At 50.5% G+C, this 22,540-nt stretch overlaps 9 protein-coding genes across 9 annotated transcripts; 6 read left to right on the plus strand and 3 right to left on the minus strand.

Moving 5' to 3' along the window:
* Positions 1-186: 186 nt before the first annotated feature.
* Positions 187-3,859, plus strand: VTN31DRAFT_1716 (uncharacterized protein; the record flags this gene model as incomplete). The annotated part of the gene is made up of 6 exons (XM_069401804.1): positions 187-447; positions 567-593; positions 645-1,087; positions 1,395-1,641; positions 1,700-2,663; positions 2,721-3,859. The coding sequence occupies 6 exons, from the start codon at positions 187-189 to the stop codon at positions 3,857-3,859; spliced, it is 3,081 nt and encodes a 1,026-aa protein (XP_069264572.1).
* A 2,525-nt stretch (positions 3,860-6,384) lies between these two features.
* On the plus strand, positions 6,385-8,072 carry VTN31DRAFT_1717 (uncharacterized protein; the record flags this gene model as incomplete). Its single annotated transcript, XM_069401805.1, has 3 exons — positions 6,385-6,477; positions 6,553-6,930; positions 6,990-8,072. The coding sequence occupies 3 exons, from the start codon at positions 6,385-6,387 to the stop codon at positions 8,070-8,072; spliced, it is 1,554 nt and encodes a 517-aa protein (XP_069264573.1).
* Positions 8,073-8,200: 128 nt separating this feature from the next.
* On the minus strand, positions 8,201-10,177 carry VTN31DRAFT_1718 (uncharacterized protein; the record flags this gene model as incomplete). Its single annotated transcript, XM_069401806.1, has 10 exons — positions 8,201-8,394; positions 8,468-8,639; positions 8,733-9,121; positions 9,184-9,275; positions 9,327-9,364; positions 9,411-9,495; positions 9,552-9,582; positions 9,646-9,910; positions 9,961-10,064; positions 10,144-10,177. 10 exons carry the CDS (start codon positions 10,175-10,177, stop codon positions 8,201-8,203), a joined length of 1,404 nt encoding a protein of 467 aa, XP_069264574.1.
* A 1,139-nt stretch (positions 10,178-11,316) lies between these two features.
* Positions 11,317-13,883, minus strand: VTN31DRAFT_1719 (uncharacterized protein; the record flags this gene model as incomplete). Its single annotated transcript, XM_069401807.1, has 6 exons — positions 11,317-11,734; positions 11,784-11,975; positions 12,025-12,226; positions 12,273-12,703; positions 12,755-13,323; positions 13,380-13,883. 6 exons carry the CDS (start codon positions 13,881-13,883, stop codon positions 11,317-11,319), a joined length of 2,316 nt encoding a protein of 771 aa, XP_069264575.1.
* A 54-nt stretch (positions 13,884-13,937) lies between these two features.
* VTN31DRAFT_1720 (uncharacterized protein) lies at positions 13,938-14,447 on the plus strand (the record flags this gene model as incomplete). Its single annotated transcript, XM_069401809.1, has 1 exon — positions 13,938-14,447. One exon carries the CDS (start codon positions 13,938-13,940, stop codon positions 14,445-14,447), a length of 510 nt encoding a protein of 169 aa, XP_069264576.1.
* A 291-nt stretch (positions 14,448-14,738) lies between these two features.
* On the plus strand, positions 14,739-17,285 carry VTN31DRAFT_1721 (uncharacterized protein; the record flags this gene model as incomplete). Its single annotated transcript, XM_069401810.1, has 6 exons — positions 14,739-14,771; positions 14,821-14,935; positions 14,995-15,058; positions 15,127-15,779; positions 15,832-16,109; positions 16,158-17,285. The coding sequence occupies 6 exons, from the start codon at positions 14,739-14,741 to the stop codon at positions 17,283-17,285; spliced, it is 2,271 nt and encodes a 756-aa protein (XP_069264577.1).
* Positions 17,286-17,993: 708 nt separating this feature from the next.
* Positions 17,994-19,793, minus strand: VTN31DRAFT_1722 (uncharacterized protein; the record flags this gene model as incomplete). The annotated part of the gene is made up of 5 exons (XM_069401811.1): positions 17,994-18,198; positions 18,264-18,403; positions 18,454-18,811; positions 18,867-19,330; positions 19,386-19,793. 5 exons carry the CDS (start codon positions 19,791-19,793, stop codon positions 17,994-17,996), a joined length of 1,575 nt encoding a protein of 524 aa, XP_069264578.1.
* Positions 19,794-20,673: 880 nt separating this feature from the next.
* On the plus strand, positions 20,674-21,048 carry VTN31DRAFT_1723 (uncharacterized protein; the record flags this gene model as incomplete). Its single annotated transcript, XM_069401812.1, has 2 exons — positions 20,674-20,767; positions 20,843-21,048. The coding sequence occupies 2 exons, from the start codon at positions 20,674-20,676 to the stop codon at positions 21,046-21,048; spliced, it is 300 nt and encodes a 99-aa protein (XP_069264579.1).
* Positions 21,049-21,371: 323 nt separating this feature from the next.
* VTN31DRAFT_1724 (uncharacterized protein) lies at positions 21,372-21,775 on the plus strand (the record flags this gene model as incomplete). Its single annotated transcript, XM_069401813.1, has 2 exons — positions 21,372-21,564; positions 21,753-21,775. 2 exons carry the CDS (start codon positions 21,372-21,374, stop codon positions 21,773-21,775), a joined length of 216 nt encoding a protein of 71 aa, XP_069264580.1.
* Between the last annotated feature and the right edge of the window lie 765 nt (positions 21,776-22,540).

The raw sequence follows: 22,540 nt of genomic DNA on the forward strand, positions 1-22,540 counted from the left end.
ACAACCACTGGTCTTCAACTCCTCGCTCCAATCAGACACCCCTCACTTCCCGCAGCGCGCCCATTGCGGCAGCGACTCCAAACATTCGAGTCTTATTCCCATGTGTGCGTTGTTCTTTGCAGACCTGGGCGTCCACTCTGACTTGGTGACTTGTGTGCAGCTCGTTTGCCGCGACCTTAGCCCACCATGGCTTTCAAAAATGGCCTCAGCGAGCGCCTGGACGAGCTGCGTTTCACTTCGCCTCGATCTCCCAAGAGCGACGCTCCGTTCTCTGCCTACACACCTTTGCCTCCCGGCCAGTCCAGCCTGATGTCTGCCTTCCAGCCGCGCCCCTCGACCGATGCTCGAACCCATATGCCCCGCCGCTTCACTACCGATGCCAGCAAATTCTCCTCCTGGAGTTTCCTGAATCAATTGTCTTCCGAGTCTGGGGATCCCTTGTCTTCGGTGAGCAGCCTCCTAATCGATAATCATGTGGGTGGAGTGTGTACTGTTCGAGCTTGATTCTGGCTCTCTGCGGGGTACCATATATGTCTCTTGCAGCGTGCTGACTATAGATTCTCTAGGCGACAAATCTGCATAAATCTCAGTTGGTAGGTTTATGTCATGTCACATCGTACTCTGAGTGCTAATTCACTCGAAAGATCGAGCGCAAGCGGCAGACCATCGAATACATGCGCGAGCAGAAGAAGCGTTTCGAGGCCGACATGAAGCTGCTTGATCTGCAGCAGGAGAAGGAGAAGCGGGAGATCGATCAGCTTGCTCGTGATCTGGCTCAGTCCGGGCTCTCAGGGCCAGTGAGCGAGCCCACGACACCGCCCGAACATCGTGACGCTGGATTTCCGTCGGCTTTCTCCCGACCATCTCGCTTTTCCACATCCAGCGTGACGTCTTCCCCCGGCATCTTCAACATCTTCTCTCCCTCCCAGACGAGCCAAGTGACCTCGCCATCCGGACAGTCCAGATCAGGATCCGCTGCTCAAACACCCACCAATCGTTTCTCAGTTCAGTCCGTGCCGGGATCACGGCGGAACTCTGAAGTGGATGAGTTTTCCCCTGAACCATTAACTTACCGTCCGGGTCCATTGTAAGTACCATCGCCGCTTTGGTTCACCCCATATTTCTCAAACATCCGGTGGCACGATCCCTAGAATCACAACCTGCTTCCAGGGCTCTGTTCATCTCTTCAGTTCACGAGACCATAGCCGACCATTGTGCAAATTCACTCCCCTCTGACATGGAATATATCCCTCATTTCTTCTTCCTGCACGCATTTCTCACTCCATCCCTTTCTTCCCACTACACTCATCTGTACTCCCTTCAACCATCTTCTCACCTCCTCTCCTGTTACAGCACGTAGCCGTTTTGGCATTTGCTGAAAATTCTATTTCCAGGCCACATCGGTATTCGATGCCTACGACCAGCTTAGCTGCTCAGTTGCGATCTCCCACGACGGGGTTTTCCAACTCGACGCTGGATTCCTTCAGTGCTGCCAAGTATCTCTTCCCCAGTGAGGAGGACCGCGCCACGCCAAAGGAAGACGACCGGCTCCCCACTCCGGACATCAAAAGCTACTTGAGAATGACAGATCCTGATGACAAGTACCCCTCACTGTCTCGTGGGGATGATAATCCGGGATTGGTGAGTCGCCATTGTATGCAGTTCGAGTAGATCTTCTAACAGGTCTCCTATGCAAAAGCTATCGGCAAATTCTGACGCCATTGATCTCGCGAACTCGCGGACGCCGAAACCTGAAACCTGGAACACACACAACCGCTATCGCTCCTCTCACCAGAGCATGCCCCAGAATGGATTGAATCTGCTCCGCATGGATCAACTGGGCAGCCCTTCTTCTGGCGAGAAGCAGACTAATAATCCCCGCCACATGGCTAGACACTCACTGGAACTAAATCTTCTGTACGGAGAGCAAAAGTCTCAGGATGCAGTTGTGACGACGGCTCCGTCGTCGCGGCCGCTATCGCTACAGGCCCCCTTCTCGACGACTGATGTTTCCTCTCTCAGTTCCAATGGCTTCGGTCCCGCCCTCACTTCCCCTACAACCCATTCGGAGCAGTTCCATCAGCACAACGCTAGCATCAGCCGGATCACCACCAGCACGAATGGCCCGTCTGCGAGAGATTCTCCGGAACATGAGGAGCCAAAGCTTCCAAACGGGCACAATCCAGTCCCCTCAAGTCTGCAAGCTAGCGCTCCGCCATTCGGCCCGCAACTCCTGAACTCTGCCATACCTCCACAGCCTCTTGGATCGGCAAATGCTCTCCCCAACTTTCAGAACTCGTTCTACAACTATAACCCGCAGCCTTACATGACAAACACTCTGCCGGTCAATGGTGGCCCTCTTCCCAACTTTGCTGTCCCCGCTCCGACCCCCTACCAGGGATATCCGCCGTACGGAAACTTCCGATTCCCCGAGTCCTCTCCTGCTCGCAACGGAAACTCCCGTCGCAGTGGGGAAACGGAATCCTCTCAGGTTTCCCGTTTTAGCAATGTGCCACTAGAAAAGTACCGCGGCGAGATTTACAGCTTGTGCAAGGACCAGCATGGTTGCCGCTACTTGCAACGAAAGCTAGAAGAGCACAACCAAGAGCATGTGAAAATGATTTTCGACGAGACGCATATGCATGTTGTGGAGCTTATGACTGGTGAGTATGGCTCTGGACATTGAGAAACTCGTGATGGAAAGGTCTAACTTGCCCCAGATCCGTTTGGTAACTACCTCTGCCAGAAACTTCTCGAGTTCTCAAACGAGGAGCAGCGAACGACCCTCATTCACAACGCTGCCCCGCAGCTGGTCAAGATTGCGCTGAATCAGCATGGCACTCGGGCTTTGCAGAAGATGATTGAGTTTGTCACGACTCCGGAACAGACTCAAACCGTGATCCGTGCTCTGCGGGACCGCGTTGTCGATCTTGTGCAGGACCTCAATGGCAATCATGTGATCCAGAAATGTCTGAACCGTCTGTCTCCGGACGATTCTCAATTCATCTACGATGCTGTCGGAGCTAACTGCGTCGTTGTTGGAACTCATCGTCATGGCTGCTGCGTGCTGCAGCGTTGCATCGATCATGCGTCAGGAGAACAGCGGGCGAAGCTGATATCCCAGATTACGGCCAACGCGTTCACACTGGTTCAAGACCCGTTCGGTAACTATGTTGTACAATATATTCTCGATCTCTCCGAGCCCCATTTCACCGAGCCATTGTGCCAGAAATTCCTTGGCAATGTCGTACCGCTGTCCAAACAGAAGTTCAGCTCCAACGTGATCGAGAAGTGCCTACGCACAGCTGACTATCAGATGCGCAAGAAAATGATCGACGAGATGCTGGCACCCAATGAAATGGAGAGGATGTTACGGGACTCCTTTGCCAACTACGTCGTGCAGACTGCCATGGATTTTGCGGACCCGGAGTCTCGCAGTCGCCTCATTGATGCCATTCGTCCGATTCTGCCATCCATCCGTCAAACTCCCCACGGCCGTCGTATCGCGGGCAAGATCAACGGCAATGACGGATCTGGCCGCAATAGTGGCAATCACAGTGGACAGGTCACTCCGAATGAGATGCTACCGCCTTCCATGCAGTTGCCTCAGAAGCCGTTCCTCCACCAGCATCAACCACACCAGCAACAGAATTCCCTCAACGGTACAGCGTCGGTCGGTCATGTGCAAGACACCGTCGGCGGCTCAGCCCCTCCTAACAGTTCAGCGTCCGCCGCGGGATTCGGCACGCCAGTGAACGGCTCTGTCGACCTGGGAAGCGGTCGGTACTCATCGCCCCAAGCCAATGGAGTCACCTCTTCGAGCCACGCTCAGGTGTATCCCGGAAATGGATATTTCTGAGCACCCAGCGATGCATTCACGACCGTCGATTTCTTCACGGAATTGTACTCATATCGATGACGATACGACATGATGACTTCTCATGGCCCTTACGTGTACATCCATCACATCTGATTTATTATCATTCTTATATTTTTCCTCTTTTCTGTACAACGAAGGTTTCTCATGTCGATCCGATGCATTACGATGGCTTGATGAGCTCCAAATGCAAAGTTGGAGATGCATTGACCATTATCTCGGGGTGAGACGTTGCACAGTGGTGTTTGTCATTCTTGTTGTGGTTTATCCTTTTCATGTTTTGTTTTCTTATTGCGTTTTCTGGTTCATGTCTTTCTTCGATGATGTCCAACCTGCATGCTGGCCTACTGCGAGAGGAGTGCAGGAGTGCAGCGTGGGAGCTGAGTGAAGAACCCGGCCCTTCGCTTATGACCCGTTGCTATCAAGATATGGGCTGTATCCCTGCTGCATAGATAGAAGTGTACTCTTATGAGCTGTATCGCAATACCATATGTCGTTATTGACTCAACATCGATTGCTTCGTTTTCGACTGCTCTACTCGTAGTTTCACCAAAAAGTGGACACTGAATCCAAGTGCCAAACTCTGATGGTATGAGCTTCCCAGACACCGCAGTTTACGGAGACCGCACACAGTGTGAGCGGGAGCGCGCTCTTAAGTTCATCTACAAAGGTTGAAGCCCTATCCTGGTCGTTACCGCCGCCATGGCCCGTGGTCTCGACATCCCTATGTCACGCACGTCGTCAACCCTGGTCTTCCGGACGATATTGATGATTATGTGCCCCGAATTAATCGCACCGGTCGTGCTGGGCAACACCGGCATCGCCACTGCGTACTTCAACAGTGGCAGCTGGGGCATGGTTGCGTAATCTGGCTGTCGACTTGCTGAAGGAAACCAACCAGCGAATGCCGTGGTTCCTGATACTATTGCTCGGGAGGGCAGTGGCTATGGTGGCCGTGGCTATGAAGGCGGACGCGGTTGCGCATCTTACGCTTCTTTGGGTAGGTATGCGTCGCACCGGGAGCGGCATGGGCGTCCCGCCGTCATATTCCGACAACTCGGGCCATGGCGGTTCTGGCAGTCAAGATGGCCTTCCGGGCTACGGCAACTATAATGACGGGTACGACAAACCGTCCGACCCTCCGGGATCGTCACGGTGGTGGGGAAAGTCGGCTGCTGTGCTTCGACGACCTCACCAGATCTGGTTATCTTTTTCGACCTTGTATGCTGTCCGAGGTTCGTCTCTGCAAATAAGTACGATCAGATTGGATTACATCTCCTTGAGTGCGCTCGACTTGGGGAGACAGCTTTGTCATTTCATCGTAGAGCTTTTCTGATCGTAATTGACAATGAACGCTCAGTAGGTAGGTACTAGTTACATGATGTTGTTGTTGTAGGGCTCAAGAGTACGAGCCTCTACAGAGAAGATTTCCTATGAAGGCTACTAGGTATAATTCTGACGGGCCAATCCTCTTTAGAACGTTGTTAACAATATTGACCAGGTCTACTATGCCAGCTGGCAAAGGTCTTGAATCCTCTACGCTCAGACCCCATCCTGTTGGGTACTAGACCTTTGTCCGGAGTTAATCCTAACCTAACCCACCTGGACTTACCACCACAAGCATAACCATGAGTGGGCTGAAGCACCTGAATGGAACGATGCAATAGTTCCCGTAGTGTGCAATCGCAGTGAACCGTTTTTTTCATCGGCCATTGTTCGAAGAAAGGGAGGACCAGATCCTGTCAAGAGGTCCATATATTCAGACGTAAACATCAGATCAAATAGTATTAGTAACTTCAAGTTCTTTACTTCGAGATATGATGGGTTTGTCCTCCCCTACACAGGTAGTATTCACAAGCTGCGCGATGCAAGAACGGCTGCAGACATTGTGGCTGTAATGCTGAGAACGTGCTCTACCAAGGTGAAGGTTACCACCTGGACTGTGAGTACGGCGCAGATGACTCGTTCGTACTTTCCAGCGTACGGTGGTGCCTTGTACATCACTAGGCCTACTTGTATCAATTGAAAAATGAAGCCCGAGCAACGTTGGAGTTTCATATTCAGAGTTTATCCGAGAACCATAAGTGAACCGGATTCTACATGGCCATAGTCTTCGGACTCTCAGACTGATTCTCCCGGCTCCGTTGTACGAGTAGGTAGGTACTCTTTCGCCCGTTGAGGATCCGAGCAAGGCTGTCGACACCGTCGATGGTGTCTGGATGGTTAGACCCAGCGTCTTCTCCAGTCCATTCACTGCCCTTAGATACATTAGTTGCCTCTGCCTCCTCGTGCTGTACTCTGTAGTATGTCCTGTCTTTTTTTTAGCTAACCTGTCCGCGTTCATCCCACTAGCGGAGACGCTGCGAGGGGCTCGGGTTAACCGATTGTAACCTGATAACCGGCTCTCGAGTTATCCACATAGAGTTCATTGCTGAGTCATCATCGTCAACCGCGTTTGACAATAACGCGAAGTGCGCGTTCTCGAGCGAAATTGGGAGCTTGTCGTAATGTCGCCACAACCGGCAAAGATCAGTCGCACTCTGAATCAGAAATGGCCCTGCAGGGAGCTCCAATCCCTCCAGTTGGCGGCTCTTCTCAGTGTAACTCGCCCGTTTAGCTGCTGTTTCTGCTTGAATCTCGCCGCGCGACGAAGACAATGCTGATTGCCGACACAGCCGCAGGTTCCTAGTCCACCTACCGTGGTGGTCCATGGCATTTCAGCTACATGCAAGACCACTCTCACTCGTGCGGTCTTGTCTGAACTTGCTGTTCCCCATGCGATCATTCGTTGTTCGGAATGCGTCACAGGGAGACACCTGTTGACGACTATTTTGCTGGAGATCTTACAAGCCTTGGGACTGGGTGAGGAATGGCAGCGATATGGCAAGGGCAAATGCGAACATATCAGCGCATTAGTTGTGCTGCTCGAGGAGATCCTCGCGTCCGGCAATGGTGTGGCAGTGGATAAGTTCGTGTTAGTGTTGGATGGCATTGACGAGCAGCGGGAGGCCTCCCACATGCTTCTGTCTGGACTTGCTAGGCTGGGCGAAGTGGTTTGTTTGATCAAGAGACTCATATTGAACGCCAAATTGGCTGACAGATGATGTGCTAGATCCCTACGCTGACCGTGGTGCTCATTGTCAGCACAACTCCGCGGCCGTTGTTCCTCCAATCCTCTGGTGTCGCCCATGTCTCTTTTCCACCGTACACACGCAGCGAAGCAATTGCTATCTTAACATCATCCGATCCGCCGCCTGTGGAGGGTCTGAGTCCAGACCTTTCAACCAAGTCCTACCCGCAATTCGTGTCGACGGTGTACGATTCCCTTGTTGGTCCCACGGCAGGCACGATTCCGTCTTTTCGGTCTCTATGCGAGAAACTCTGGCCGCGATTTATTCGGCCTGTCCTTGACGAGACCCCGACCGGCGGCGGGTGGGATTTTGCGAGATTACTCGTGCGAAACAGAGCGATGTTCCAGACCCAAGGGGAGAACATGCTCGTCCACCGTATCGTTCCGGAGGAACATAACGGCAGAATAACTAGCACAACATCGATTGCCTCTAAACAACCACCATCGCTCCCGTATTTCCCTTCCCTGATCCTCACTGCGGCGTACATTGCATCGCACACCCCTTCCCGCCTCGACACGATCTTCTTCTCAAAGTACTCATCATCGTCACTCTCTGCGCGGAACAAACGCGCGCATCATCGCCGGCGACTCAAACGCCTCTCTCAAGCCCAGCACGCAATGACCAACGGCGCTGAGGACACGCCCAAGAAGCCCGGCGCGAAACGTGTCAAAACCCGCATCACAAAAAACACCCTCACCTCAGCCTTCGCCATGACCGACAGCTCCACAACCGCTACAATTCTCGCTGCAAGACCGTTCACATTAGAACGACTTATAGCCATTTACCACGCCATCGACCCCAATCCACCCCCAATGACTGGTGGTGTCGGAGGACCGGGAATGTCGGGCACCGGCGGCACCATTCCCACCGCAGACGCCATCTACGCGGAACTCGCTACGCTTTGGAGACTCCGCTTGGTGGTGCCGGCTGTGGCGTCAACAAGCATGGCAGACGCGACGGGGGGAGAGAAGTGGTGCATCAATGTCTCCGGTGCATGGGTTGAGGAAATAGCTCGGGGGATTGGCGTTGAGGTTGGAGAGTGGCTGGCAGGAGGCTTAGATTAATCCTAATACGTTTTTTAATGGAATGAACATCGAGCATCCGGGCGATCCATTTCTTTGGTGTCAAAATTTTTTTTCTATCCATTTCATCTCCTCTGTACATGTCAATGTCACCGGAGATCAGAGTCCTCTCAACACGTCCATTCCTCCAAAACACGCCCACAACTCACCACTATCCTCGGGCTCTGCCAGTGTCCAGCTGGATATGGACCGTTTTCGAACCGTAGGCTGGCAATCGGGAGGGGATACCGATGCGCCGACATGGACGACGGAATCACCTTCCCATCGGTGAGAGAGTGGAGTTTGACGGAATTCTGATCGGTAACTGTAGCACCATGGACTGGATTAATTCAAATATCCGGATAGGGTCATAAGTTGTTGTAAAGGGTGGATCGTACCACTTGCTAGGACGCCCATTTCGGGATTGAGGTCAATTCGTTGGGCATGCGAGTCGTTGTGGTGGTCATCAAAGACGAGGTATGGTTTCGTTGATGTATGTTGGCGTTGCTTCTCTGGCCGAGGACGGGATTGCATGCCGTTTTGCGGGAGGCGAAGGTCGTACATTTGCAGCTGGTGAAGCTGTGTGTTAGATAGAGGCCATTCTGATGAAGAAGAAAAAAGACGGGAGTCTTGCTAAAAGGAAAGTAGAAAAAGGTGACGTACAGATTGATAACCTGCCACTACTATTCGATACTCGTCGACTTTGCGAATCTGACGAACCGAGTGCGGGTGCTGCAGCCTCGTCACTTGCCCGCCGCTTCGGAGGTCGCCAAGGTTGATGGACGAGTTTCGCTGGCCGCTCGCAATGACGTTCTGGCCCAGCCATTCGACGGCCAGAGTATCTGAAAAGCGTTTTTGTTTCCGCGCTCCATGCCTCGCAGCCTCAGCGTATGCAAATGGCTTCCGGTTTAGGTGCCATTGCGCTTGATTGCTCCGGACCGTGTAGAGTCCTTCGGAGGTACCGATGGCAAACATGGACTCGTCACTTTGTGGTCGTGCTGCGGAGCACCACAACGTGGCCGTGTCTTTGATCTGACTGAGTCTGGGTACACCTGTTCATTGTCATTAGTAGTCTGTCGGTCTAGTATATAGGACGCTTGCATAGTTGTCTCACGTTCTGTATGCCAAGGATAGTCTATTGATCCCTCTGGTAATCGGCCTAGGGCGATGAATGATTGACCCGAAACATCGCCATGCAATGTGGCCCTGCCATAGTCAGTGCCATCGTCGCCTACCAGTAGCATTGCGACCACGTACACAAAGTGTCCTCGATCTCCCAGTGTCACTGACGATAACTCCTCTTGTCAGCTCATGTCATTAAGCGCTCAGCTTGGAGCTTACTTCATGCGGAATATTGTAGTGAATCGAAGCGTTGTCGATATCATACGACCATCGGTCTCCGCTTGATGCAACGGGCGGACACGCTCTGCGAGTGTGAGTTTCCCACGTTGTCTCCTTCAGACCATCAACGGATGCACTAACATGATCCCAGATCCAGCGAGCCGATTCCCACCTGGATAAATCAGTAAAAGCACGATGGCAATGGACTCATCGAACATTAAAGGGATAAACCGACCCATAATGGCGATTCCGGTCGATTCCTGCCGCGCAAAATCCATGACATTCTTCAGATCGTTCGGGTGCTTGTCGAACTTGAGCACTTCGTAACGTTGCAATTGGGCTGCAAAGACACTGCTTTGCTCCGACTTCATCACGAACCCCGGTCGGCACGAAGATCCGATCTCTGTCAGAAGTCTGCTGCGAGCGTTTGTGAAGCATTTTGCCTTGACCACTCTCTCTTTGCGAACGCGTTCCTGGATGCGTTGCTCATGTTCAACCCGCTGTGTCATAGTTAGATATGAGATCGGAAAACTTGATCTTTATAACGTGCCTCTGTCTCGACTTTGCGTTTCTTGACCGCGCTGGCCGAGTATTGTGATCCTGCAGGGGCCACATTGTCCGCTTGGATCCGAAAGTACTTCTTCTTGACAGGGTCTGGCACAGTTAGCCCGAATCGGCGTTGGAGTTCTTGCGGATTGTGGACATCACCACGCAACAACATTCACGAACATACCAAAGTAGAATCCTGGGATTTGCTTGGTGGCCATCGGGAATACTGCTAATAGCGTCCAGTACGCAAGCTTTAGAAGTTCTAGTACTCATACATCGGTCCAGTCCTGTTCTGGACCTTGAGGATGATATCAATTCCTTCTCGCTGGTGGTCAAAATCCGATTACTGTGTTCGACTGCTTGGATAAAACCGGTGCAGGGGCATTAACCCACATGGCACTCGTTTTGAGTCAGTAAAAGTAACCAAGTTCAATGAATCATATCCGAAAGCAAGCCGTTCTAAACGCCGGGGACCTTGACATAGTACTTGATAGTACTCTATGCTCGCTACCTCGCGAGGATGTCAGACTCAGACATGACGTTGCCTTGCAATTTGGTAAGGAAAACGGCTGTGGAGAACGATTGCATTGATTCATTTGATTGGACAAGGCCAGTTCAAATTACATGAAATTATGTTTGCAAATCGCAATTGGTGAACAATTTGAAGGTAATAATTTAGGCCTATTGAGTATTGACTGGAATACTGGATTGACTGGACGAAGAGTTGAAGGCATGTTCCTCAGTTCATGATACTACATACTACTCGTGCATAAGGAATGATGTTCTTAGATGAATGCCGTACTCCATATGTACCTAGTATCTTAATAATAAACACGCTTTGTACATAGTTACGGTAGTTATCAGGTACCTACGAGTAGGTAATTTCGAATGATTTGTGGCGTACCCATTGTGGAAGCCAACCACCAACCACGATGCTTCTGTTTGACATAGTTGGATGTAAGTAAAGGTTCTATTGTTGTTCAACGGAGCTGTTCAGCTGTACATAAAGCAGCTTCACAATTCTATTTAGACAGACACTTCGTGGAAGCAAGCAACCTCCTTAGTTCTCATGCCTATCAGGCGTGTAGAAGCGCACATCGACCTTCTGGTCACCGAGTCCCCCCTTGGCCTTGAAAGTGAACACCTCTTCGGGGACAATGTCAGCGAGATTCTCATCAAATTCAACGTCGTTTGCCTCCAGTGTCACTCCTTTTAAGGGCCGGTCAGTCTGAATCCGAATCGAATCTTTCACACGATCGACTCTCAGATCGGTTGGTCGCTGCAACTTGACATATCTGTGAACTCAACGTTAGCATAGGCCATGCTGAAAGCTCTTTAGAGCTTGGCAATTGGTGCGTTACTTCAAAGGTTCGGGCCAGTTGATGTAGCGCGCAATCTGTTCCCCTTCCGAGTCGAGCAAATACGCCGCGACCACGACTCGATTGGGATCATCCACATCGTCGACTTTCGGAAGGTCAAACTCGGTGACCTCTGTACTCTGATTGGCAGTGACTTGCACCAGCCCGTGGTCTTTGTCATGGATCTTGTTTCCCGTGATGACGTCGAAAGCTTTGACGTGAAGCTTTCCCTTGATGTCGTCCAAGAGAAAGCTCGAAACCCACAGCTCGACAGTAGTAGCACGATCGACGAGGGATGTATATTTATTCCCGCGTGTCTCGCGCACTTCGCGCTTCATGCCAAGGACAACCGGCGCTAGATGCTGCTTGATGGCATAATAGGACAGTTTGGGCCGGAGATAATAGTCGGCAATGGCCCTAAACAGGTCAGTGATCTCGATCCTATACTCTGAATGATCTCCCATACCATGAAGTTACTGGCCAGCAATCGTTAGTCTGCCAGACGAGAGCTCCAGCCGAGTATTCGCGGCCTGGCCCTTTCCAATTTCTGCGCCATAGTCGGTACGCCGTGGACACACAATCTGCCTGCATGAGCTGGGTCATGTAGATGTAGTCCTTGAGAGGTCTGGTGCTGAAATCAAAGTTTTCGGCAAGGTATCTTGTAATGGTCAGAACCCTTCTTTCTGATGAAGTGATAGGGCACATACCCAGCCAGTCTCTTTTCGTGGCCATCGGCTTTGTTGTGGAAATCAATAGTCTGAGATTGCGCATAGAGTTCATCACGCGATTTCTCGGTGATGTAAGCCTCGATTGTCTTGATATTAGGGAATGCCTCCATTCCAAACTCGGATACAAAGCGCCCGGATAGCTTGTCGAAATTCTGATATCGTTCTTGCGAACCGTGCCAAACTACTTTAAATCAGCTCAGTCCACGCTGTTGGGTCGGTAAGCTTACCATTCCACTGGTGAATGTCTCCCACTGTGAAGTCACTGGTGTCCTTGCCGCCGTATGGACTGCCAAAGTGATAGTAGGTATCTGGTACCAGATCCTTCGTCACATCAACCAAAATATTCTCATAGATGTATCTGCCAGGAAAGTCCGTCTCTAGCCAGCTGTTCGGGTCTTTGTTATCCGGGTCATATGTCAGCCCTTCGGACTCCTGCAACGAATAATCTTCATTGTTTCCAGCGTAGATCACAATAGAGGGGTGGTGTCGAAGTCGTTTCACGTTTGCAATGGCTTCTTGTCTGATGGAGTCCCGGAGCGACGCAATCGTCGCCGGATAATTACCACAGGCAAACATGAAGTCTTGCCAAACCAGAATACCCAACTCATCGGCAGCATCGTAGAAGATATCTTCCTCATAGATGCCGCCACCCCAGACGCTGGTATTTGGTCAGCTGATTCGGGTGGAGGGAGGTGGTCATTGCACTTACCGCACCATGACTTGGTTCCCATCACGAACAAGTTTCAGCCAGTCATAATATTTCTGCTTCCCAATTCTCGGAATGAAGTTATCGGCGGGAATCCAGTTTGACCCGCCACAGAAGACTGGGATGTTGTTGATTTCGAAGAAGAAGGATGTGCCCGGAGCATCGTTGAGCTCGCGCTGAACTACCCTCGCTTTACGGATTCCAAGCCTCTTACTCGCAACATCCAATGCCAAGCCATCCAGCAAAAGAGTGGCCTTTAATTCATACAGAGGCTGTGGACCGTACGACGTTGGGTACCAGAGTTCTGGCTGAGACACATCAAGTGTAGCCTGAGCATATCCCCCATTGACTTTAGAGGACGACTGCTGAACAAGCTTCCCATTGAGGGACAGTTCAAATGCCACCTCCGTGGCAGATCCTTCGACGTCTGCTTTGGCGACCACTGAAGCAAAGTCCAGAGAATCTGCCACGTTGATGTTGAAATACAGGTCACTGATTTTGGCATTGTACAGCTCAAGCCAAACTGGTCTCCAAGGACCAGCGGTCATCAAAGTCGGACCCCAATCCCACCCCTGCTCAAACCATTGTCAGATACTGCAGAATCACTGGGCAGAATAGGACAACGTACGTAGTGGTATTGCGCTTTGCGGACGGCCAATCGGCTAGCATCACCGTTCCAAAGCGCCCACTTATGGTTCGGATATTGTTCCTGGATCTTCTTTCCCACGATCAAGGCGCTGTCAAATGTGATCTCTAGTGAGTTTTTGCTTCCTGGTTTGACCACCTTCGTGACATCGACCCGTTGCGGGACAAACATGTTATCCGACTTCAAAACCTGGTGCTCATTGACAACGACGGTTGCAAATGTATCCAGGCCTTCGAAATTGAGGACGACCCTTTCATGCCCGCTGACATCTGGGACGTCGAACTCGGTGCGGTACAGCCATACTTTCTCACCAACCCATTGCACCACCAATTCATTCCTGTCCAAGAAGGGGTCCGGGATCTTCTTGTGATGAAGAAGGTCCAAATGAACATTGGTAGGAAACTGTGCTACTGGCAGCCATTCTGTCTCCGTGGCTTCTCTAAACTGCCAGCCTTGATCAATCGGTATCACCAAGCGTTTGGACATATCGGGCATGATGAATGGGGTCAAGATACAAGTAGTCTTTGACTATAAGACAGAATGAAGGCCAGGAACTTGACATTTGCTTGCAAATGGCTTTATACTATTCTCTTAACTGTTGTATGTACCTTGTTATCGAAGGACCAAAAGAGACAACGGATATTCCAGAGTTCCGTTCTCAAGAGGGAAAGTGGGAGTAAGATTAAGAGGGTTCAGGAACTTTGCAGTGTTTGCACCTTGCATGAGAGAGATACCTACTCAAGCAGGTACTGTACTACAGTATCCAAATGTCTTGGCAATAAATGGCAGCGGGCATTACTGTATGTACATATTTGCCTTCGGTGTGCCGTCTTCGACGATGGAGCAACAAGCCAACAACTTGTCGGGGAGTCATCGGTGCTTTCAAAGCTGATCACAGCTCATTGTCAATCCACGGAGAACTCCGTACAAAATCCCGACGCTTACTTTGGGATTTCCGTCCTCCATACAAGTGGCTTTTACCAATCAGAAGCTCGGGATAAAGCGCCGAGGCAAAAGATTGGTCCGGTTAATCTGACTTGTGGCGGATAAAATTAGGTTAACCTAGGTACTTTCGGTGCTTGATCTGCCACTGCCGAATCCCAATTGCACCGGATAAATGCGCAGATCGAGGCAATGATAGCATTTCAAGAGTCAAATCTGGGGTAACTACATCGGCTTTGATCATCTGATAGCGATAGCCTAAAGTATATTAGCGAAGTTTCCCAAGATATAAATGGTTAGGTAGAGAGCTGTGGTGAGACGTCGCTGTTCAATTCTTGTCCTGCTAGATCTCCAAAGCCGTAACAACATTCTGGAGAACCCAGACCACATTCGACCAAGATGAAGTTCACGGAGGGAATGTGGCGCCTGCGAGTATGTGATTCATGCAGCACATGAATGGACGTCGTTGACATTGGAATAGGAGGGCGTTACGATTGATTGGATGAGTAACGTGGAAAGATTGGCAGTCAAGGATGGGACTGTTGATCTTCTCCTGAACAAATTGCAGCGCCATCGCGGAGACACACTCAATTCTCGTATGTTGAATGGACTGGAACTGTCAGATACGAACTATCCCTAATGATCTCTCGGCCAGCAACGATATCTACCGAACTGACCTCACCGCTCGAAGGAGTCATCGGAGTCAAATTCGTTCATTGGTATGTTGACAAAGAACTCTCAGATAATGCGTGTCTGGCCGCCATTGCCGGTATCTGACTCGATCCAGGGCTGGGGCAGTTGACAACGGTCCGCATTACAAACTCAATTCGACCACAGGGCATGTTAAGATTGACCACGTCAAAAACGAGAAACTTGTCTACAGCAGCAGTGATCTGAATCTCACGGTGGAGACGTCCCAAAATGACCTGGATTTTCGATTTGCCACGAATACCGGAGAAAAGGTCACTGGACACTCCTGGCGGTCGATTGGATACGTCAGGGATAAGACGAAGGAGAAGACAAAGTGGGAAGATAGTCTGTTCATTGAGCACGAGGGGTACATGCTCGCCGAACTGGACCTAGGGGTTGGCGAAAAGGTTTACGGTCTGGGTGAACGATTTGGCCCCTTCGTCAAGAATGGCCAGGCGGTGGACATTTGGAACGAGGACGGTGGAACATCATCCGACCTCGCTTATAAGAATATTCCCTTCTACATTTCGTCAAAGGGCTACGGTGTTTTCATCAATCACCCTGGAAAAGTCAGTCTGGAGATTCAATCGGAGCGCACAACTCGGGTCAACATTTCAGTTCCGGGCGAAGAGCTGCAGTACTTCATAATCTACGGCGGCACACCGAAGGAGGTCCTCAGGCGGTATGTCGCGTTGACCGGAAAGCCTAGCTTGGTGCCCTCGTGGAGCTATAACTTGTGGTTGACAACAAGTACGATCATTGCTCGTGGCTTCACGGACAATACTCGCTAACCGACGATCAGGCTTCACTACCAACTATGACGAAAAGACGGTCACGAGTTTCCTGGATGGTTTCCGCGATCGAGATATCCCACTTGGAGTGTTCCACTTTGATTGCTTTTGGATGAAGTCGTACCAATGGTGTGACTTCGAATTTGATAGTGACATGTTCCCTGATGCCGCCTCATACATCCGACGTCTCAAGGAACGCGGGTTGAAAATCAGCGTGTGGATCAACCCGTACGTCGGCCAGGCATCTCCATTGTTCAAAGAGGGCAAGGAAAAAGGTTACTTCATCAAGGTAAGGAAGCCCGAAGCAGCTCAACTGCAGTCGTCTAACCATCTTTAGCGGACCGACGGAAGTGTGTGGCAATGGGATATGTGGCAAGCCGGTATGGCTGTTGTTGACTTCACAAACCCTAAAGCCGCCGAATGGTACTCCAACCACCTGCGGCGTTTGATGGATATCGGCGTGGATACATTCAAGACCGACTTTGGGGAGCGTATCCCGTTCAAGAACGTCCAATACTACGATGGTTCAGACCCGGCTCGAATGCACAACTATTATGCGCTACTTTACAACAAAATCGTCTACGAAACTATGACAGAGAAGGTTGGGAAGTCTCAGGGTCTGCTTTTCGCCCGCAGTACCGCTCCTGGCGGACAGACTTTCCCGGTCCATTGGGGCGGGGATTGTGAGAGCACATTCGAAGCCATGGCCGAATCCCTCCGGGGTGGTCTGAGCTTGTCTCTCTGCGGATACATCTACTGGGCGTCGGACATTGGTGGGTTCGAAGGAACACCACCTCCGGCCCTCTACAAGCGGTGGGTACAGTTCGGTCTGTTGTCCTCACACTCCCGACTGCACGGCTCGTCGTCCTTCCGTGTCCCATGGATCTACGGCGAAGACTGCAGTGCAGTACTCCGCGACTGCGTCAAGCGAAAGATTCTCTTGACTCCGTACCTTCTTCAAGCCGCCCTGGATGGACATCGGAACGGAACGCCATTGATGCGCGCCATGTTCCTCGAGTTTCCAGAAGACCTGAATACCTATACAATCGACACCCAATACATGTTCGGCAGCAATCTCCTTGTCGCCCCCGTCTTCAGCGAAGAAGGTACCGTCACCTTCTACGTGCCGCGCAGCGAGGACGACAAGAACGGAAACTGGGTTTCGTGGTTCGACCACAAGAAGACCTACGAGCCAGGTCGGTGGTACACGGAGACCCATGGTTTCGACACACTGCCGATTTTGATCAGACCGGGTTCCGTCACGCCAATCAATCCAAAACTCAAAGATCCTCAGGGTGACGCTTTTGACGGATTGGAGTTGTTGGTAAATGGCAATATCAGACGTGAGGTTGAAGTGGAAGTTGTTGATCCGAGTGAAACGCATAACGTTCTACAGACGGTGAAGGTTATTCCTAGCGCGACTGGCGTTGCTACGGAGCCTGCTGTTAAAGTGACCACGATTTGAGATGCTCAATTCATGATAGACCTAGGCTATAGACAAATGACAGAATGCTTTCCATCGATTTTGATGATTGATTAGTACTGTACAAAGTACATAACACTGGGCAAGTTGCTTGCAGGGTTTCGAGATTGTCGGCACTTGAAACTTCATTTGACGAACCTTGCCAGACCCTTACAGGCAACTGACGCGTGGAAGTGAATTCGCAAATGTGACAGCACTAAGTTTTCGAGCGCCGTTCTTGCATGTTCAAATACCCTTGGCCACTTCAGTTTATCTTGATAATCAGCTGTCAGCCTTCCACAATCATTAATGAATGTTAGGGTTCTCGATGAGATCCGATTAGGGTTAGGGTATTATTCGGGTTATTATTAACCCGAAGGGCCGAAGGAAATTAGGGAAAAAGGTTGATCGGATTGATCGGTTATTTCGGAACGTGGTCTGTTGGTTCCTGCCAGAGAACTTCGGTGACTTGGCGTAGCGTCATGTAGGATGGTTCTGAGAATGTTGAGCTCATCTGAAACACTCCAACAAGGCACTAATATCTGACGTGCCGATATACCTGATCATTTCACATAACTACTAACCATTACTATGGATTATTTCCTGTTGGTCGTCTCATCATGCTGTGACTGCGACGTAGTATGTACATTAGAAGTTGAAAGTAGTAACAGAGGTTGCTTGAAGTGACAAATCGGAGCAAAATTGAGAACATCAAACACGCTCTTTTGATGCTTCAGCTGGCACAGCGTGCTCTTCATGCACAGCAACATCCTTGATCTGGAGATTCTTCTCCTGAGCCTCCCGGATACGTGCGTCAAGCTTCGACTCGCCTTTCTTGGTTTGCCAGGGATAGGGTCCGTCGGGGCTGAACATCTCCTCGATTTCTTCAAGTGTCTTGCCACATGTTTCGGGGTAACTAGAGTAAAATAAATGTCAATAGAACGGACTATAGAGTTTGGAATTGTTCAAGTGATAACATACCTGAGGAAGAATTGAGCAGCTGCACCCACGCAAAGGAACCCGTGGACCAGGAACATCTTCCAGGTGATATTCGCAAAACCGGGCGGTAGATACAAACCCAGGGCGAAGTTGAAGAGCCAGTTGCCAATGGCAGCGATACCCTGCGAGTTGTCAGAAATGCTAACGCAACTATTCTGGACAAAGTACTTACCATTCCAGTCGCACGAGTTTCGAGTGACCAGACTTCGGCGGCATACACCCAGCAAACTGGAGCAAGTGTGAGGGCATAGCAGATAATCAGCAGGTAGCTGAATGCAATCACAGTGTGCGCCTTGCTGCCCATCACTCGGATTCTCACGTTGAGGTTACCATCTACCCCGTCTGGCACATATTCTCCGGCAGACAAAACACCCGCGACGACGAAGTGGCACGCCGCCATGGAGAGAGCCCCCCAAATCAAAAGACCTCGTCGACTGGTTTTGTCGATGTAGAAGAAGATCACGGAAGTGAAAACGATGAAGAGCGCGTACTGGACACCGGAAGAGATCAAGAGGATATTCCCCTGGAGACTGTATAGCTGTTAGAGGACGAAAGTTGGCTGGAGACACCAGATCCGGAACATACTTGGCCATGGCAAAAACATAGACCACATAGTAAGTCATGATGTTGGCACCGCTGAGCTGCTGCCATGCCTGCACACTAAACCCGGCAAACGTGCGCTTCCACATTCCATTCTGCACGAATTTTCGCCAACCCGGTGCTGCTGAGCGCTCGGCAACAAGGACGGTCGTGATTTCTTCCCATTCGGCCACCACCAATGGATCATTGACGTCGCCATTTGCTTGGATACGCGCGAGGGTGGTAATGGCCTCTTCGGTGCGATCCACCTTGGCGAGCCATCGGGGGGATCGGGGTAGGAAAGGAAGGCCAATCATCAGCAAGACGCACGGGACGTACTGCAGACCCCATGCCGTCCGGAATGAAGCAGGACCGTCGATGAATGAACAACCGTAGCCGATAAAGAACATGATGAAAATACCCCATTCGATGGCCAGTTGCTGAATGACGAGAATCGAGCCTCGTTTTTCCTAGAAACTGTTAGCCATGACTATCCGGCATAGAGCAGCTTCTTCAACATCCCACCTTTTTACTGATTTCTGCGAGATACACAGGCACCTGCGAGGATGTGATACCCACGCACACTCCGTTCAGCACTCGACCGGCAATCAATGTGCCCCAGTCTGTAACACCTGCTTGAATACCCGTTCCAACCAGCCACCATAAGCAAGCAAACATGATCGAATCCCGACGGCCGATGCGGTCCGACACGGGTCCAGCCATTGCTGAGCCAATAACAGAGCCGGCTGCCAACGAGGATCCAATAGCACCCTGCAGGACACCATGCGGATTATCGAAGAAATCGATGTACTGCTTCGTGCTGACAATGGCCGACATAGAAGAGATGTCGAAGCCAAAAAGCATTCCTCCCATCGTCGCGATGATGGCGAGGAAATAGGTATTGTAGATCTTGGGAAAAGTCGGCAGCTGCATGGTGGGCAGTGATTTCCGACCTCCCGTCGGTGTCGAGAGATAGTAACACACTAACAGACTAGGATCAACCTGGACGATTTCTCCGCAAAGACCGCGGCTTGATCTTATTATATAGTGCCGTAGCAGTGGCAGCTCCCCGCATTGCGGTAATTGTGAGTTCAACTTGAGCTATCCACGAAGGCAATTAGGCCAATCAGGCCCCAAGGTCTGTTCGAGACCGTTTCGATCCAACCGCGCAATCGCAAATTGCTGGTTGAGAACGTCGATCTCCCATCAGGTTACCAGGATTTCGGCAGCTTTTCACTCGGTAAAAAAAGGAGGCAATCTTCAACGAGCATTTCGGTCCTCCAAGTTCGCCATAGTTCGATTTCCCCACATTGTAGACCCCAGATGGAGAAAATATGGGGAGCGGGATCAGGCTATGGAGGAGAGAGCTCTTTGATGGCGCGACGGTGGCATTTTCTCAGAGGGTCAAAGATCAAGCGAGCATTATCTGATTGGATTAGGGCTTCCCGACATCATCACTCAAGCAATCCGGAAAATTCTGGCGCCGAGCTTCCCGTATCCTTTATTCCTAATATGGTTAGTCTATCCGGCATCAAGCTCCACACCTATCAAGGTACGCTGGTTCGGGCGCTTAAATTCAACCGCAAAATTACCCTGTTGGAGGAGCTCTCAAGCCGAAGGCCGATTTCACGTGGTTCGGTTAATTTCAGGTTATGAGTCAGTGAGTCCACGCTCCCAGCTTTGATGGTCTGACCTTTCTTTCAGTTGGCTTCTCGGCTCGACGGAGCTCACACTGACCGTATAGTTATGTTGTTGGACTTGGGAATCCCCGACGAAGAATCAAACCGAAGCCATCCATAAATGTCGGGGCCCCATGGAGAACTCAGCTCTTCGGGAAATCTGTCTCGGATCCATTGATCAGGTCGACCAAGATCATCAGACCCTGGCCAAAATAACCGCACGGCAATGTATGTAACTTGCTTGGTGTCGGAGGCACCGACGTCCGAACGTATCCTGCGTTAATTCTCACTTCAAGTCAAAAGGCTTGCCGACATCAGATCAAGCATGGTCCCCGTGTCACTTCTTCGCAGCCCCCAGATTGCTATGCAGCGACCCTCACCATGGATTCCTTGTGCTGCTTGTTTTGGTCAACTTACGAACTTTTTCATACACTGAACAACATCGTTCGGGGGACGTCAGATCCCGATCCACTGCAACATATTTGAACAATTCCGTTACTAACTGCTAGGATGTTTGTCAATTCAGCGAGACCAGTAATACGTGCGTATTGACCTGTCTATTCGCTTGATGATCTTGGGTGCTCATCGAGACATTTCATTTGGCAACAGGGACTATGGACTGGGGTACTGTGCAACCTGTCCGAACAACAGAAAATCGGAGCTATTACAGCGATAGTTATGCTGCACGAGCTTCTGGAGATTTTATGTAGGCTTACAAGATCTTCGACCTCCGAGATTTCATAGACGTGTTGAAATTTGATCCGCAGTCTTACGCTGATATTGAACTCATCGCTGGGATGTCATCTCTGGAGGATCGGTTCTTTCAATACTCATGTTTATTGGGAGATTCGAACATCAGCCAGCCGCACGCAAGCTGCGTGCCAAAATAGAAAGTGGGTTACTCGATGGCGCGTCGACAAAGCAGGGAAGAGCACCGTGTGCAACGAACGTTTCAAGCAACACAAATCAATTGAAGGCCTCTATCCGTCGTGTTGATAGCTCAAGTACAGCAGGTTCGGAACATGGTAGGGTGGTCCTTCCCTGCGTTTCCAGATGCATCCATCTCTCCCCGAAATCGATACTAGCTTGCGCAAGTGTGCCTTCGACGATGTATAGTTGGCCGTGGCCCAATTCCGCAGGCTTCAACATGCATTTGAAAGAAAGGATGCCATCTTCGACCAAGGATCGACAGCTAACGTCATAATCGTGGCAGAAACTGTCATCACACAGCAATGATTATGATTACTGTGCAATGAACATCGTCGAGCATGAAATTTCCTTATATGCATCATTGCGGCTTCCAAGATGATCTTGCGGTTGCAAATATTCCGCTTCAGTGAATATCTTCGAGAAGAATACGAAACTGACGTCTTAAGACACGCCAATCGCTGGATTGAGATCATCGAATAACACAAGCAAGTTGAACATGACACAGAGACCTGAAATACTATGTTTGGTATGATCTTGGCTCTCGCGTCTGATCCATATCAAGAACCTCGCACCTAATGCATCGGATCAATTCGTAGCGAGAACCCTATTCCCAACTCCAATTGCTTCATCAAATATGCGAGCAATGCTATCATAAGACTCTTGTCATCGCCGCTGATTTGGGCAGTAATCCAGAATCACAAGGCGGAAAACTACATAGCATTCGTTTCGACATCCTGAAAGCCAAGGAGAAGATGATTGAGGTCAGGGACATGGTTCGAGAAGTAAGAAAGAGTGTACCAGCAGCTCTTTTTCCTTGCGAGGATTACAAAAAATTCGACAAAGATTGGTTAGAACTCTTTGGGAAGCTGGAAAACACGCTCAGATTGTGTATGAAGCTTCAAACAATTACCGCGAGTGAGCTATATCCGTATTCCTTGCTTTCGGTTCTTACAAATTGGCACGGCAGGCTACGAGAGCGAGAGAGCGAAGTGTTCCCGAACGTCTTCATTTCATGGTATCACATAGTCAGATGGGCCTATGAAAATAGGGCTCGCAAGCCCTTCAAAGATG

This window comes from Thermomyces dupontii (assembly GCF_041956625.1).
Source record: "Thermomyces dupontii strain NRRL 2155 unplaced genomic scaffold VTN31scaffold_1, whole genome shotgun sequence".
In the NCBI taxonomy this organism is placed as follows: Eukaryota; Fungi; Ascomycota; class Eurotiomycetes; order Eurotiales; family Trichocomaceae; genus Thermomyces; species Thermomyces dupontii.